Here is a 17121-nt window from a genome sequence, read left to right as displayed (position 1 = left end):
AGTGGTTCCAAAAACATTTCATTAAGAACTATATTAACACATTGCTTTCCCACTTAAAAGCCAAGAATCCAAGCTGATTTTAGTGGGTAAGATCTTATTGAAAGCTAGCTTCACCTTGATTTGTGGTTTCAAGCTCACAGAGCCTACTCCAGCCCCAGGATCCATATAATTTAGTCGGGAAAAAGTAAACAATTACAGGTCATTTGCAATGGATTCCTGGCTGAGTTTGCGTAGACAAGGTGCACCACTCGCATCTTTATTCATTGGTTTGATCTAGATAGGTGTATTTTATCTGATCAAGTGCTGCTTAAGTTTCCGATTCTCTTACGATGCTTTGAAAATATTTCACAATTGTCGGCATGGTTCATTAATAAACTGGAACCTTGGGGTTTAATTGTGGTTAGAAAATTGCTCACAATATTCAAAAGAAAAACTCTCTGGCTAAGGTTTGAAGCAAAAAAATATATAAAAAACTTGTTAACAAATCTCACTTCTCAAATTACTTTGTTTAGCTCTATTAAAGAATCATTTGAACCCAATAATTTAAGTTGTTAGGTGAGATCTGAGATATAATTTATATTATTCTTTAATATACTCGTTCAAGTAACAGTTCTTTGAACTTAAAACTTGCACAAAACCACATTACCTTATATTTAATTTTTATCAAATAAATAAAGATGATGATATTCGAACTCGTGATTTTTTGATCATTAAAACTCTGATATTATAACAAAGAATCATCTCAATCCAATAACTTAAACCATTAAATAAAATTTTAAGATATAATTTATATTATTATTTACGATGCTATAAGACTGCATAAACTATAACTTCTAGAGCTGCAACTAGCTAGCCATCCCCATCAAGTAAGATGAATTTTATCCACACACATGCATGAAATATATAATCGAGTTCTTTCCTTGGTACAAATGGCCAGCCCATGATTATGGCTAAATGGTAGGAGCAGATTCGGTTAATGTGATCCACCAGTTTTATACCACTGTTCCTTTCAGTGCTTACAGAAAGGCCAGTTTCCATCACAGGAAACATCATCCACGTTCTTATAATCAATGCATGAAATGTAACAAGGTAAAATGGGGCCTCTTTCTGGGACTTACTTATATAGGTGATATAAATTAGGTTAAAAGCAAAGATGATTGATCTCTGTCAGGCCCTACAATCTCAATCAACCAGCCAGTTTCCCTCTGATAGAACATCCAACGAGACCAATACAATTCTGGCGACAAACATCTCCAAAAGATAGACATCTAAGGAAAGAAAAGGGAGAAATAAATGAAGAGAAACCATTTATGGTCTTGGAATACAGCATCCAATCTCAATCTCATGAGTATTCTTATCCAACAGATCATACAACTCCTTCCTCTGTTGCAGGGTTTTTCAGAGGGCAGTAGAAATTCCATTTTAAGATTATAAAATACATGATTCCAATAAGTAATAATACATACCACGAGGTTGTTAGAGTTAATTATATTATATTTGTACATGTGCATTATTGCATAACCCTACATGTTTAATACATGACCAAAACATAGGATAAATAATATACAAAAGGGTACGATTTTATTTTAAGTTTATTTTTTGTAATAATATTTTTTTATTTTTTAAAATAATTTTTAACATCAATATATCAAAATTTATTCAAAATAACAGGTGTAAAACACTAAAAGCTAAAGCATTTGAAATCTCACTAATCATCCACCTCTGTGAAGAATATCTGGTGGGTGACAATTCCACATTCCATATTTTCTATAAGATAATTTGTTTCCCAAGAGTTAGGCAGTGTTTGGGAACGCGGTTCAACCCGCGTTCTCTAAAAATTTGAATTTTTTTTGTTAAAATTTAATATGATTTGTACATTTTGGATCGTTTTGATGTGCTGATGTCAAAAATAATTTTTAAAAAATAAAAAAATATCATTGGTATATGTTTTGGCACAAAAAAATATTTAAAAAGCACTCACAACCACACTATCAAACAAGCTTTTAATAATCCAAGTATGCATAAGCTTACAAAAATTTTGATGACTTCCTTTTAGGGTTTGTTTGATATTGTATTAGTTATTATGATTTAAAATAATTTTTATTTAAAAAATAATTTTTAATATTAAAATAATTTAAAAACATTAAAAAAAAATTAAAAAAAAAATTAAAATCTAAAAAAAGGGGTTCAAACCGCATTACCAATAACTAACTAGAAAAATAAAAAAGACATGACAAGAAGTCAACAAAAGAAACTAGTAAAACTCCGAGTTTCAAACAGACCATTGATGTAGACAGTTGCTTCCTACACAACGTATTGACTTATTGACTTGTGTTCTTCCATAAAAAGCTTTAATAAAGCCAGTATCAGTGCCGCAATCTAATGAAGGAGGTGTTTGTTTGCAGCTGAAGTTCAACTATAGTTTTGTTGAATTTTTTTTTATGTTTTGGTATTGATTTGATGTGTTATTATTAAAAATAAATTTTAAAAAATAAAATAATTATTATTTATTATATTTACAATAAATCAATTTTTTTAAAAAAATAACGTTTCAAACATCCCATCAAAATAATAACATTTAATTATTGTCTTGATATAAGATACATGAAAGATTGAGAAAATCTTTGAACATCCCCAACTATAATGTTTAATTATTTTCTTGATACATGAAGATATGAAACATAGAGATAATGAAGACTGAAGGAATATATCATTCTATATCTTCAATTTTAACATGATTTAAATTTATTTTAAAGGCATAAAGTTAAAATATGTTTCCCATTAAATAAAAAACCCTAGAGAAAATCACTTCAAAACTATTATAAATTATATCTTTATTCCTGCCTCTCTAACTAAACCGTTCCTATCATTTCTATATATTTTGCAGGACACACAAAATACTTCAGAAATCACCGGATTGGCAATTTTTCTAAGCAATGGTCAACCTAAGGAATATCAGCATCCGGCATTTTCAGTAGGCTGCTTTCTCGATTTTATTATTTAGTGATGTGATTGTTGTTATTTTTTAAAAAAAAATTTATGTTGAAATATATTAAAATAATATATTTTTTATATTTTTAAAATTATTTTTGAGATTAGCATATTAAAATAATTAAAAATATATATAAAAAATTAATTTTTAATAAAAAAATTAATTTTTTAAAACATATAAGTTGATTCACATTTTCATAGAGGAGGTATTAGCTATGAAAATAGCAAATTACATTGCCAAAATAATTAAAAAATTATTCTTCAAAGTTTTTTTTAGAAATATAATATAATAATATAAATTTATTTTTAATTCCAACCCATCAAAACAATCTAAAAATAAAAAAAAAATCAAAATCAATTTTTATAAAAACAAACAGTCTTCAAAAACATCAGAATGACTACTATCCATTAAAATATTGCTTATATAAACTTGTCAAGTTTATACATACAGCATTACATGAAAGAAAAGGATGGTAACAGATATAATTTAACAAAGAAAAAAGGTTTTAAAAAAAAAAAAAACTCAAACCAGCCACCCCTGTAAACCAGTTCTTGGCCTTGGTCCTAACATGGCAGCCACAGAAAGAAGGGTAGCCACACTCTTATGCGTAGCAAGTTCTACACTTAAGCTGCCTTACACTCTCTATTGCTATATAAGCAGTAAGCACGTGCTTAGCCACCTACCAATCAACATTATCGATCAAAAAGACATGATCGGATTGAAAGTAGCAGGCTTACAAGGGATCTATCTGGGCCACCACAATGGGACTCCTAACAACGTGCTTCCCATCCGACCACGAAATTGACCCGAATACAGCACCCGAATCACCCATGATCAGATTCCGGGTATTGGCTGTTATGGTTACAATGAAGCTCCGCTTCTTCACGGCCTCAGTGAACACCAATTTTCGTGGTTTCACTATCACTGTAACCCCTTTCGGAGCTTGGATTGTAAAACGATAAACGGCATTTGGTTGACCCACATTGGTGACTGTTCTAATGAATGTCTTGCTTGATGCTCCCTTAGCTGAGCTTGAAAACAGCGCTGCAAGAGAAGGGTAATTGAAGTTCTCTGGCAATGGTTTCTTCACTGGACATCTCACAGGTGATCGTGTGATCACCTGAATTACTCTTGGCCCATATCCAATTCCACACAAAAAGTTCACATAATCATTGTTTGTAATATCATAAACAAGCCCTGGATCCATTGCTCGATCAAGATTGAGATGTCCTGCACCCAAATCATATGGTGACGACACCTTTCCAGTGGCCTCATCGGTCATTGGCTGGTTTAGATTATTGAATGTATTCGCGGTAGTCATCATTGCAGACCTAATCGCTGCTGGACTCCAGTGTGGGTGAGCAGATTTAAGCAAGGCTGCCGCGCCACTTACATGAGGACATGCCATTGAAGTGCCAGAAAGGATGTTGAATTCAGTTTTTCGTGGATCTGATTCCAATCCAGTTGGACCAGCAGCATCAGTCCAAGCAGCAAGAATGTTCACACCAGGAGCAATCAAATCCGGCTTAAGAATCTCCGGGCTTATTCCATTTGGTCCTCTACCTGAAAACGAAGCAACAACAGGAGCTGGTTTGATTCCAATCACGGTACCCTTGAAAGCAATAGTAGCAACCGGATTCGACGTTGATGAAACATAGGCCTTAACAGCATCACCCTCGTCGGAACCAAGAGCACAAGCAGGAATTAAATGAGCATCACCAACTAATCCTTCACCATTAGAAACTCCATTAGCAAGGATCATACCAACACCTCCAGCTTTCTTAACAACCAAACCTTTAGCCACTCTTGGACTACTTCCACGATCACAAACAACAATTTTCCCTCTCACCATCTTAGGATCCAACGAATTTTCCATACACAGTGACGCTGCCAAAACCCCTGATTTCCCTGGATAAACCAGAGGATACATTTTACCACTCAATGGCAAACCAGCATATAGCGAAACACCAGATAATTTCTTCCCATTACCAAGAACAACAACAGCAGGGAAACTCCTGTCAATTGTTCCAGCACCAACAGTAACAATCCAAGGAGCAAGATTCGTAACTGACATAAAATTTGGCCCATCATTCCCAGCCGAAGACGAAACAAAAACCCCTCTAGAAGCCGCTCCATAAGCACCAATGGCAATCGGATCAAGATAATAAGGCGCCGAAATCCCATTACCACCACCAATGGAAATCGAGATGACATCAACTCCATCTTTAACAGCAGCATCAAAAGCAGCTAAAATATCAGAATCAAAACATCCTGCATTCTTCCAGCAAACTTTATACACAGCCAAACGTGCTTTCGGAGCTACCCCTTTCGCAATCCCCGCTGCAAAACCTTCCATGCTAGCACGAAACGCATGCCTTCCTGCCGCAGTTGATGCCGTGTGAGTCCCATGACCATCGGCATCACGCGGAGACTTAAACTCCAGAGTGTCATTGATAGGACTAATCGGTCCCATAGCCCCACCAACTGCCTCATGTCCTTTGATAAAAAAACGGGCACCGATCAGCTTCTTGTTGCAGTTTCTTGCTGTAAATCTTTCGCCAACTTCACAAATTCCTTTCCACCGGCCAGGAACCGGCCCAAGATTGACATCCGAGAAGCTCCGTCTTTCAGGCCAGATCCCAGTATCCAAAACGCCAATGATAACATCAGAACCATAATTAGAATCCGACCAGAGCCCACGTTGGTTTCTGAGTCCAAGAAACTGAGGAGACCGAGTGGTGTGGAGTTGTTTCCGTTGGTCTTCGATCACGGCGAGGACTGATGGGTGTTGGCTGAGAGTGGCGGCGCGGTCTGGTGTTAGTATGGCGGAGAAGCCATGGAAAACGGTGTCGTAAGTGTGGAGGATTTGTGGGGTGCTAGTGAATTCAGTGGTGTACCAGTTGTAGTGAGTGGGAAAAATGGAGGGCTTAGATTGAGAGTCAATGCGAATGATGTAGGTTTTGTAGGGTTGATCAACGGTGGAGAAGGATAGGGAGAGGAGAGGGAGAAAAGAAAGGAGGAGGAGGGGGAGGGAAGAGGAGAGAAATGGAGCCATGGAAGAAGTTGAGAGTGAAGTGAAGTGCGTATCTGTGACCCATGGACATGGGGGAGATATAAGAGAGAATAAAGAGATTATTGTCTTTTTCATTATTATTATTATTATTTTCTTAAATTAAACTAAGCTTGGTTAGTAGTTTAATTAATTGTTGATTAACTAAGAATTCTTGGAATTTGGAAACGTCTGCAGATATTTTCTTGAAAAGAGGATTGATGACGTGTGACCTGAATAATTCTCTAAGGAATTTTTTTTTATCTGTCTAACGGCTAGATCATAGTTGTTTTTTTAAGTAAAACCACACTTAAAACTAAGCTACGCATGCTTTCTCTTTTATATATTCAGTAATATTCTCGTAGCAAATAGTTATATATATTTTTATTTTATAAGGAAGTTGTTTTATTATTTAAATATTTAAATATTGAGATGTATTTCATTTTTAAAATTTAAAATATGTGTAATAAGTATTATTATTAAACTTTGTATATCAGACGGATTTGGAATCTAGTTGACTTGCCATTGGATCCCAAACTAGGTGTTCAAAACATCAACTAAGGATACAAAATCTTCATTAAGAATTCTGAAATTCAAAGATTTAAAAAGTGAGAGACGTAAAAGAACTGTATTTTAAAAAAATATATTTAAAATAAATTATTCATTTATGAACCATAGCAACCACGAAGAAAAATTAGTCTTTACATGTGATCATACCCGACAAGGGCTTTTGCTTTTGATATATAAGAATTTAAAAAATATCGGTGCAGGGTATTTTGATAACAGTTATTTTTAAAATATTTTTTATTTAAAAATATATTAAAAAAATATTTTTTATTTTTAAAAAATTATTTATGATATCACAACATTAAAAATATTTAAAAATATTAAAATAAAATTAATTTAAAATAAAAAATAATTTTTTAAAATACAAAAACAAATAACCTTTTTATGCTTAAAAGTAAAAACACATCAATGATGATGGATGCCATCCTCGCGTTTGGTAAACAAAACAGCTTCGGCAGCCAGGGAGCTGTAAAGGTGAGAGAATCAAGACTGAGATTATCTCGTCAACATCAATATTCCATGAAATAGAGAGGAGTGATTAATAAAATGAAAAACAAATAAAGAAATAGTAGAAAGTAATGTTTGAATAATATTAAAGTGAAGGACGGTAGGGCCACTTTCCTTGCTTTATAGGGATGGAGAGAGAGGTGAAGGGATGCTAATTGAATAATATTGGGGCCAAAGCTAAACTAATTTATGTTACTAGAAAGTAATGTGACATGCTTTTTAATTAAATCCTAGTTTTATTCTCCGTTGGTTAAAATTAACAAGCAGCAATCCTTTTTTTATTTACTAGTATTCTTGATACATGCATTATATAGGAACTAACAACTATTGATCTTCCAAATTAGATTCAATAATATTTTTTAATTAAAAAAACAATGTTATCTGATGCTACTGTGTCGTTCATGGTTCAAATACTCTATATCTATAATGTTGTTCATTGTACAATGAGTTTATATTTATAGTAAATATACAGTATTTTTCTAGCTGTAAAGCCGGATCCAATAACGTTAAGTCTGGTTGCTAAGCTGAACTCAATAACGTTGGAGTCCTGTTCCTAGTAGGACGTCTAGCTAGATTGAATAACTTTTGTTGTCAAACCAGACCTAATAACTTTTGAACTTCTTGATTACCAGATTCAAAGCTCTTAGATCTGGTCTGGTCACCATATCCACCCAAGACATTTTTTATATTTAAAAAAAATTATTAGTTTTAAGATGAGATAATTTGTTTTAAGATTTAAGTGTATTTTTTGTCAAATTAAGTGTTTCCAGACAAATTTAAGTTTATGCTTTTGTATATAGTTGTATTTTTTTTCTTTTAAATGAATAAGATATTATCGTTTATTGATTTATTTATTTTATCTTTTCATATATGATTTTCAGGTATAAGACTTATTTTATATCAATAATAAAATCATTGTCTTTCTATAAAAATAGAGAGGTGGGTCATGGGTTATGGTATTGAAATTTAAAGATGGCCGGCCGTTCGATTTATGGGGCTCACCGGGTTAGTACCTTACTTGTTCAAGTTGTTCCAGAAAGGCACTCCGGTGCAGACAGGGTCCCACTCCTGCAATATTAATTTATTTTATATGCACTGTAAAGTGTGAAATTCATACCTGTAAAACCTGAGACAGATACCGCCTCCCGGCAAGAGTCACATCATGAACTAGAAGGGTTGTTTTTTTTTAAATATCAAAATTATATTTTTTTACAAAATAAAATTATTGGATCAACTGATCAAATTAAACTTTTTCCTATTTTTTTTAATTAGAACATTACAAGGTTACAGGCGACCTGAATTCTAAGTGTCTGCTTGGTTACATGATAGAAATTATTTATTAAAATGTTTTTTATTTTAAAATACATTAAAATACTATATTTTTTAAACAATTATTTTTAATTTTATTACATTAAAACAATAAAAAAATATTTTAAAACTAAAAAAAATTAAAAAACACAACCACAGACAGCAACTCCTAACGAAATCTAATCAAGTTGGTCAAAAGCTGTTATTGTTTTTATAACTAAGGTGTGAGTAGGCTTTATTTATTCTCTTCCTGCACAGCAGACCCACTCGCATCAGGGAGAGTTACCACTTACCACCACAGGTTTTTTAAGATTTTTTTTTTTTAAAAAAAAAAACAGATAGAGAAATGGTTTTTATTTCTTAAAAATAGAAGAGGGAAATCGTATGCCACTAAAGAACTGTAAAAAAGTAATTTACCCTAATACAATCTAATATATTCTGAATCATTATCTTCTTCTTCTCAAGAGGTTTTTTATACCCTTATTTCCATCGTTGATCATTATATTATAGCCAACTGCATGTAATTATTCATGAGATGATCAAATCCCTTGCAATTTTGATATATATTTTTTATCATCGGACCAAGAGTTGATCGCTCTTCATTTTTTTCAATATCCAGCATGAAAGTGTTCCGTTGTACATCCGTTGAAAACTAGCATCAACCCTCACCGTCTGATCATCAAACCAAAACCGATTGCTCGTGCTTCATCTGTATATTCACCGTCTGTACGTATGCTTTGTTGTGATCTTCGGCACTTGGCTGGTTATGCCACCATCGACACCGCAATCCCATGTCGCATCTCTCTCTCGCTCTCACACGCCAGTTTACTTATCTCCCCAACCTTTGAAAACATGACAGCCAACCGGAAAGCCCGATCCCGAATCCGTAAACCTAGCAGGATCAACAAATTTACTTGGAAAAGAGTCTTCCTTTCGATTTCTTACAAATATGACATGTTAACTTGGATACTCACCCAACCCTACGTACCAACAGGACCCCAAGAATGTTGCTTGTGTTGATCTGGATTTCTCGCTAGTGGATTCTTCAGTTAACAGCCAGGTGATTGATGGTACCAGGAAACACAAGGTAAATGGCATATTGACCGGTGTTGTTTTGACCGTGGATGCTGAGATTCAACGTGGTGGTGGTGGGATTCATGCCCAGTGGTGGAGTATAATTAGTGTTCCATGCCTTGCGTGGAGGTTGCGCTTCCAGGAAGTGGTGAATCTGGAAGATTGATAGGCGGAGCTATTCCATGCAAAAGCATCCCTGTTCTAGTTTTGAAATTTAGGTTTCATCTTATGCCTTAACTCGATGTCTGGAAATTAGCTAGTTACATATCGTGCATTTTTCTTTTCTTTTCAGGAGATTTTTTAACTCCATGTCCATTAATCCTCATTTATTAAACGCATCAAAACCAAAGTATTTATCATATTTAGAATGTTTTACACATCAAATTTTACTATAAAATACATGGGAAAGTGTAGTAGTCCGATTATGCAACAATATTTGGAACATTTTCTTTATCAATTAATGGCTGTAGCACTAATAAGAGGATGCCTACTAGAAAGTCCCATGTTCGAGACTTGAAAGGACGGGTAGGAATTTTGTGCAAAGAATATTTTTGTGCTTTTCTCATGAGCTGATGCAAAAAGTACCAACACCACATGGAACTTGCAAGCCTTTGATGCATGTAAATATGCCCGTAACAAGATAAAAAGTGGTGTTACAAGCTAACTATCTGATTGTTTTGGTATAGAACATATTCGAGTTGCTGCAATTGTGGCCCATGCCAGCATCAACTCCCATCCGTACGCAGTGTTTAGGAATAAATTGCTTTTCACTCGAGTTAAAATAATGTTTTTTATTTTTAGAAAATTATTTTTAATATTAATATATAATCTGAAAATATTAAAAAAGATTAATTTAAAATAATAATAAAAAAAACAATATTGATAGTTTCGTTGCCCAACTTTATACTTTGGGTGTGCCTCTAGTCTTGTGACTTGTGGGAGACAAATAAGTGAATAACACAGGGCCCAAAGATTCCCTTCTCTGCAGCCCAAAGAGTCCAGTTGTACTAGGACCAACGAACCAGCCGTGCTCGTTTTTGTAAGTTGAAGAGTATTTAAGCCCAAAGAGGAAATACCAGAAATGCTGTATTTGTGGCTATGCTCCTGTGCTAAGGGAGTTTCCCATGTGATTGGGGCGTGGTGGGAACTTAAAGAAGCTGTGAGATCTGCTTTTTCTGAGCAAGAATGAGCTCCCAAAGGCCTGGAAAAGAAACCAACGACTGCCATTTCAAGGAAGTTTTCCCCACTCTCCAGATCTGAACTAAGGCAGACCCAGATGGATGCTTCTGTTTGGCCATACTATAACATCTAGAAAATTAACTATTGCGTGACACAACTCAGTATTACCGTCAATTTTCGATGATTATTTTTTAAAATATTTTTATTTTAAATTGTATTTTTTTAATTTTAAAATTTATTTTTAATATTATTATATTAAAATAATTAGAAAATATTAATTTAAATAAAAAAATTTAAAAATTTTAATTTTTTTTTAAAAAAATACTTTTAAAATATAAAAACAAATGAACTCTCAACTAATAATTAATGTCACTGCAAACAAAAATAAATATAAAGGAGTGTTTTGAGACAATGATAAATATTGCTTTTTAAAATGTTTTTTAAAATATATTAAAATAATATATATTTTAAAATTTTAAAATTTACTTTTGATATTAGCATATTAAAACAATTTATAAACACACATAAAATTAGTATATTAAAACAATTTATAAACACACATAAAAAAATTAATTTAAAGTAAATAAATTAATTATCTATCTGATTTTTTTAATTTTCAAAACCTTGAAATATTCAAAGATAATGTTTATGTTAGTTTTATTTAAAAGAAAAGGACAAAACTCTGTTTAAATTGAAAATTGCATTCAATTCAATGCTATTGTTATATGTGGAGAAAATGAAAAGAAGATTATACCAATACCTACAAGTTAATTTATTTTATATAATTTTTTTAATCGATGGTAAAATGTATTTTTAAACTAGTTTGTACATCAATTAAAAGTAAATTTTAATAATATTTCTTATATCAATTTATTATGTATTCAAATAAATTTAATAAATTTATATATATACCGATCTTAGAATTTATTTTTCACAATACTATACTTAAATACTTAAAAGAAGATGGTTTTAATTTTAGGAAACATCTAAGTGCAATCTTAGGCATCAGATTATAGTGCGAAGGCAGATTATAGCCACGTTAGTTAATATGAGATCAGTAAAGCTTATTCATAAAACTCAGAAATCATATAGCAAACCTGCGGGCCAGATTATAAAAAAAAAAATGAGTTGAGTTAAAAATTAAAAAAAAATATTATTTTAATATATTTTTAAATAAAAAATATTTTAAAAAATAACCATTAATATACTTAAATTACATTAATTATAACCAGTGAATATAAAACCAGTCATATTAGAAACTTTAACTAATTAAGTGCCGTTTCATAGTTCCTTTTTTTTTAGAAAAAAAATATACTAGTTTTTTTTCCTGTGCAATGTGTGGGGTTATTTTTAAAATCTATTTTTATTTAATTTTACATAATTAAAATAAATATTTGAAAATTTTTTAATGAATTAAATTTATGACTAGAAAATGTGTATGTCTTCAGTCAAATTTTTGTCTTCGTATTTATGCATTTCCTTTTTTAATTGACATATATTCATAACTTTTTTTAATCCACTACATGGATTTTTTAATAAAAACCTAAAACAATTAAAATAGAAAGGTTGTTTTTTTTCACCCGCAACAAGCCTTTCTTTTTTTTAAAAAAAACTACTCCCGGTCAAATGGTTTGAGTTTATGAGAAAAAAAAATGTATTTTTTAGACAAAACATTATTTTTTTTTTAGCCAAATAATTTTTTTATATATATAAGACAAAACCTTATCCAAAGCAATTGTCAATTAAAAAACAAAAAAATAACGTCTAGATTATTTTTATACAACTATATATATATATAAAAAGAATAGATACTTTAAGATTTATATATAATTATTCATAAAATAAATAATTGTTAGTATCACCGTAAAAGACTCTAAAATTATTTGAAAACCATGGCATATTTTTATACTTTAAAAAAACTATCTAAATCATTTATATTTAAAGATATTTTTGTTATAAAATTAGGGGAAATTAAATTAAAAAAGAAAATTAAAAAGTGAAGTACCATTATCGGAAAAAAAAAGTCCGGCACACCTGACCCATCAGAAAAAGGTTAACACACGTGCAAGCCTGAAAATGCTAGGCTTTGTGGTTAAATTTGTTTATTTGAGGAGATGTAGAAAAAATAATTAGAAATGTACGCGTAACAATTGAATTATAATTAGTACATTAAACTAGCATTTTTTACCTCGATTAATTTATCAAGATTCTAAAATTAATAATCATATAAATTAAATTTACATGGCCATAAAATTTATGACATTCAAATTAATAATCTTTAAAAAAAAAAATTAAAATGTAATAAGTTGAGCAGCACCCTCAGGATTATTAATCAAGTATGTTGATTGGTGGGGTAAGTTGTATTTGCGAAACTTGTTGGAAGAGCGGTGCATGTGTGCACGAAACAGTTGATTTTTTAAGGCAAGGAGTACATCTCGAAAGCACGTAAGATTGAAACAGAGAATCTCAGTGGTCATAATTATTAGCTTGTGAATTTTTATTCCTCCCCGTGGATAATTAGACATGGATTAAATTAACTGTTTCTTGCAAATTTAATCATAAATTCCTATTTTCTTGCAACTGTAAAAAAAAATATGAATTTAAACCTGGGTAGTGTTCGTGATTTTGTCGGCATGAAAAAATAAATGTGAAGGACAAAAATACGACACCTTCACGAGAGAGATGGAGATTTATAGGATCTCTGGCCTGTTTGTTCTTTTTTATGTATTTTTTTTTAGTTTTTTAAATTATTTTGAAGTGTTGATGTTAAAATTAAATTTTAAAAAATAATAATAAAATATTATTTTAATATATTTGTAAATAAAAAATATTTTAAAAAATAATTACTATCATGTCACCAAACAAGTTATTTTAATTACATAAATGAAAGAGAAGAATTTGAAATGAAGAGTAATTAATAAGATGATAAAAGTTATATTCTAATCTTCATAAAACTTATAGTTAGGTGGTGACTTATAATTAAGTCATTTAATGGAAGTTATAAGCTTTATTTAGTGTCTATTTGACATTATATTAGTTATGGTTTTAAAAAAAAATTTAGTTGTAATTTTTTAAAAATATATATTTGATTGAAATTATTGTAAAATAGATATTTTTACTTACAAATAAATTAAAAATAGGTCTTCATTCAAGAAGAATATATTATTTTAGCTTATCAGGATTTGAAATACAATTATATATAAATCCAGTATAAAAAATAAAAATAATTTGACTAACTTTTTTTTTAATTTTAGTTTGAAAAAAAATAGAAATTATCACATGGTAACCACCTTATTTAAGGAGTGTTTGATAGTATAGTAGTAGTTACTTTTCAAAATGTTTTTTACTCGAAATATATTAATTTTATTTTTATTTTTTTAAAATTATTTTTAATATCAGCACATTAAAAAAATATAAAAATACTAAAAAAATTAATTTAAAATAATAAAGTCAAAGACTATGTTTGTTTTTACATTTCAAAAACGTTTTTGAAAAAATTTGAATTTGTTTTATTTTAAATTAATATTTTTTATATTTTTATATCATTTTGATTCGCTGATATCAAAAATAATTTTTTAAAAATAAAAAAAATATCATTTTAATAAATTTTTAAATAAAAAGCACTTTTAAATACAGTAATAACTACACTCTCAAGCACCTAATTAGTTGCTTTTTAAAGTGTTTTTTACTTAGAAATATATTAAAATAAAAAATTTTTATTTTTTAAAAATTAATTTTGATATCAGTATATCAAAATAATCTGAAAACATTAAAAAAAAAATTAATTTAAAATAAATAAAATTTCTTTTTAATGTTTTTTAAAAACATTTTTAAAAGGCCGGTTCCAACCAGTCAATACAACGAGACTACCTAACTGCTAATGCAGCTGCCAACTAGTCAACTTTGCAGTTGCCAGCTACCCTATATTTAATGGGTTGGTCCTATGAAATTTGCTTAATTGCAGAGAAGTCCTTGCAGCTCTACTATATATAAAGAAGGTAATCATTTCTTGCTTAGAGCATCAAGTTTCAACGGATAGAGAGAAAAACAACATTGAAATCTTGTATATTTTTAGGTGTTTTTTCTTAAAGAAAGATGGAGAGAGATTGAGTCATTTATAATTTGCGCTCCTCCATGATGAAATATCTTTACCATCTTCCTTGTGGAAGTTCAACCACGTAAATCTTTGTGTTGCTTTTTGTGCATGCCCCTTTCTTTCCATTGTCCATTTCTTCTTAGTTTGTTACCTGTTTTCTTGTTATGACTCAATCCAATGTCAAGCTGCACAACACCAATCAAACACGCAGATAAAAAAATGCATGTTGCCGTCTTTGCATTCCCTTTTGGTTCTCATGCTCTCTCTCTCATTGATCTAGTGCTCAAGTTAGCGAGGGTTGCCCAGGAAACGAGATTTTCCTTTTTCAACACCGAAAAATCCAACAATTCGATCTTCTTAGCATCAAGAACCAACCTACCTGATAACATTAAAGCCTACAATGTAGCGGATGGCGTGCCGCTGAATCATGTTTTCTCTGGACATCCAATAGAAAGAGTCGAGCTATTCATAAAGGAAACGCCGGAGAACTTTCAGACGGCATTGGACATGGCAGTGGCGGAAACTGGCCAAAAAATAAGTTGCTTGCTAACAGATGCGTTCTTGTCCTTTGCTGGATTAATCGCCGAGAATTTGAGCGTTCCTTGGATTCCTGTTTGGACCCCAGTGCCTCATTCCCTCTCTGCACATATTTATACTGATATGATTCGCCAACGCTACGCCAATTCTCTTATTCATGATGGCAGCAATAGTGGCAGAGATGGCAACGATGTAGAGCTTGAAGACCAAACTTTGGAAGTTCCAGGATTATCTCAATTTCACATTGCAGATCTGCCTGCTGAAGTGTTACCAAGAGATGCACAAGAAACACTCTTTTCTTGCATGTTAGGCCAAATTAGACACATGGTGCCAAAAGTAGATACTCTAGTTCTGACCTTTTACCAAGAGCTCTACTCTGAACCCCTCTTAAACGATCTCAAATCCAAGTTTTCGAACTTGCTTAATGTCGGCTTTATTAGCCTATCCATGCCACCACCATCGTTGCCACCTTCAACTGAAGATGCCACAGGTTGTCTATCATGGTTGGATAGTCAAAAGGCTAAGTCTGTGGCGTTTATCAGCTTTGGAACTGTAGTGAATATCCCTCATAGTGAGATAGAAGAGCTAGCAGAGGCTCTTGAAGTTCGTAGAATTCCATTCCTTTGGTCTCTTAGGGACAACATGAGGGGTTGCTTGCCGAATGGGTTCCTAGACAGGACTATCACGCATGGAAAGGTGGTTCCATGGGCACCTCAGATTCAAGTATTGGGACATAGCTCAATTGGCGTGTTTATGACACATTGTGGAGCTAATTCTGTGTATGAGAGTATTGCAAATGGGGTTCCAATGATCTGTAGACCATTCTTTGCGGATCATAAGTTGATTGCAAGATTAATAGCGGACGATTGGAGAGTTGGTGTGAGAATTGACGGGGGTGTTTTCACAAAGACTGGAGTTGCCAAGAGCTTGGACCTCATCTTGGAACGTGAACAAGGGAGAACAATTCGGAGCAGAGTCCTAGCCCTTAAAGAGCTTGTATTGAAGGCATCTGCACCTGGTGGCCGTGCTAGACAAGATTTCAAGATTTTGGTGGAAAAGATCACATCGGTGTAACGCATCTTGTATGGTAAATTTGAAAGCATTAATGTGGTAGGCATTTGAGAGTTTCGATAATATATGATCATATGATGAATATCCTTCCATGATGAAAGTGTTAAATGTAATTTGTAATGTTCAATGTCTTTTATTATTAGCTTTTATTGTTCTTGTTCTGTTGGTCTTCTTTAGATTATAGAAGTTTAAGTGTTTCTAAACTTCATTAATTCAGCCCTTATTATGTATAATCTTTTCCTCTTCTCTGTATTCTGTAAGTGAAAAACCAGAACAAAAGAATAATAAGATTGCTTCTGGTATTGAGCTGCAGCTCTACCATTTATCCTTCAAATCCTCTTTCTTATCTGTTTCGGCTTTTATTTCCAACAGAAAGAACACCTGATCATTAGAATCGGTGGATTGAGTTTTGAAATATCCAATCTGCCAACAATGAAAAAATGCAAAATTATTATTGGGAAATGACAACATTTGTTCCGGACTTGTGTTACTGTTAAAAAAGGCATGGAAATTTCATAGGGACTCTGCGTTTATAGAAAGTGTATACGGAAACTCTATAAATCATTTTGGAAAAAGCATTTTGAGATCAATGCCTTCAAAATTATCCAAAGGCCAACATGACATTGGTTGTTATTCCAAAGTCGTGTGGGTGTTTGATGTTCTTACAGGAATTTTGAGGATTTAGTTCATATCTACTCGATGAAACAGTTGAATGCGTTGATACTGATACATACGAGCTTG

General features: G+C 31.9%; 2 protein-coding genes across 2 annotated transcripts; one reads left to right on the top strand and one right to left on the bottom strand.

Annotated features, from left to right (window-relative positions):
- Window positions 1-3370: 3370 nt before the first annotated feature.
- Window positions 3371-6093, bottom strand: LOC133680067 (subtilisin-like protease SBT1.6). Its single transcript, XM_062102871.1, has one exon. The coding sequence runs from the start codon at window positions 6045-6047 to the stop codon at window positions 3726-3728; it is 2322 nt and encodes a 773-aa protein (XP_061958855.1). The 5' UTR covers window positions 6048-6093; the 3' UTR covers window positions 3371-3725.
- An 8615-nt stretch (window positions 6094-14708) lies between these two features.
- LOC133680573 (kaempferol 3-O-beta-D-galactosyltransferase-like) lies at window positions 14709-16714 on the top strand. The gene has a single exon (XM_062103589.1). The coding sequence runs from the start codon at window positions 14950-14952 to the stop codon at window positions 16381-16383; it is 1434 nt and encodes a 477-aa protein (XP_061959573.1). The 5' UTR covers window positions 14709-14949; the 3' UTR covers window positions 16384-16714.
- Window positions 16715-17121: the final 407 nt, after the last annotated feature.

This window comes from Populus nigra, chromosome 19 (genome assembly GCF_951802175.1).
Source record: "Populus nigra chromosome 19, ddPopNigr1.1, whole genome shotgun sequence".
Lineage (NCBI taxonomy): Eukaryota > Viridiplantae > Streptophyta > Magnoliopsida > Malpighiales > Salicaceae > Populus > Populus nigra.
This window is presented reverse-complemented; position numbering and strand designations above follow the sequence as displayed.

Excerpts from the sequence above, each read along its gene's own strand:
- LOC133680573 (XM_062103589.1), top strand. The coding sequence starts at position 14,950 with ATGTCAAGCTGCACAACACCAATCAAACACGCAGATAAAAAAATGCAT.
- LOC133680067 (XM_062102871.1), bottom strand. The coding sequence starts at position 6,047 with ATGGCTCCATTTCTCTCCTCTTCCCTCCCCCTCCTCCTCCTTTCTTTT.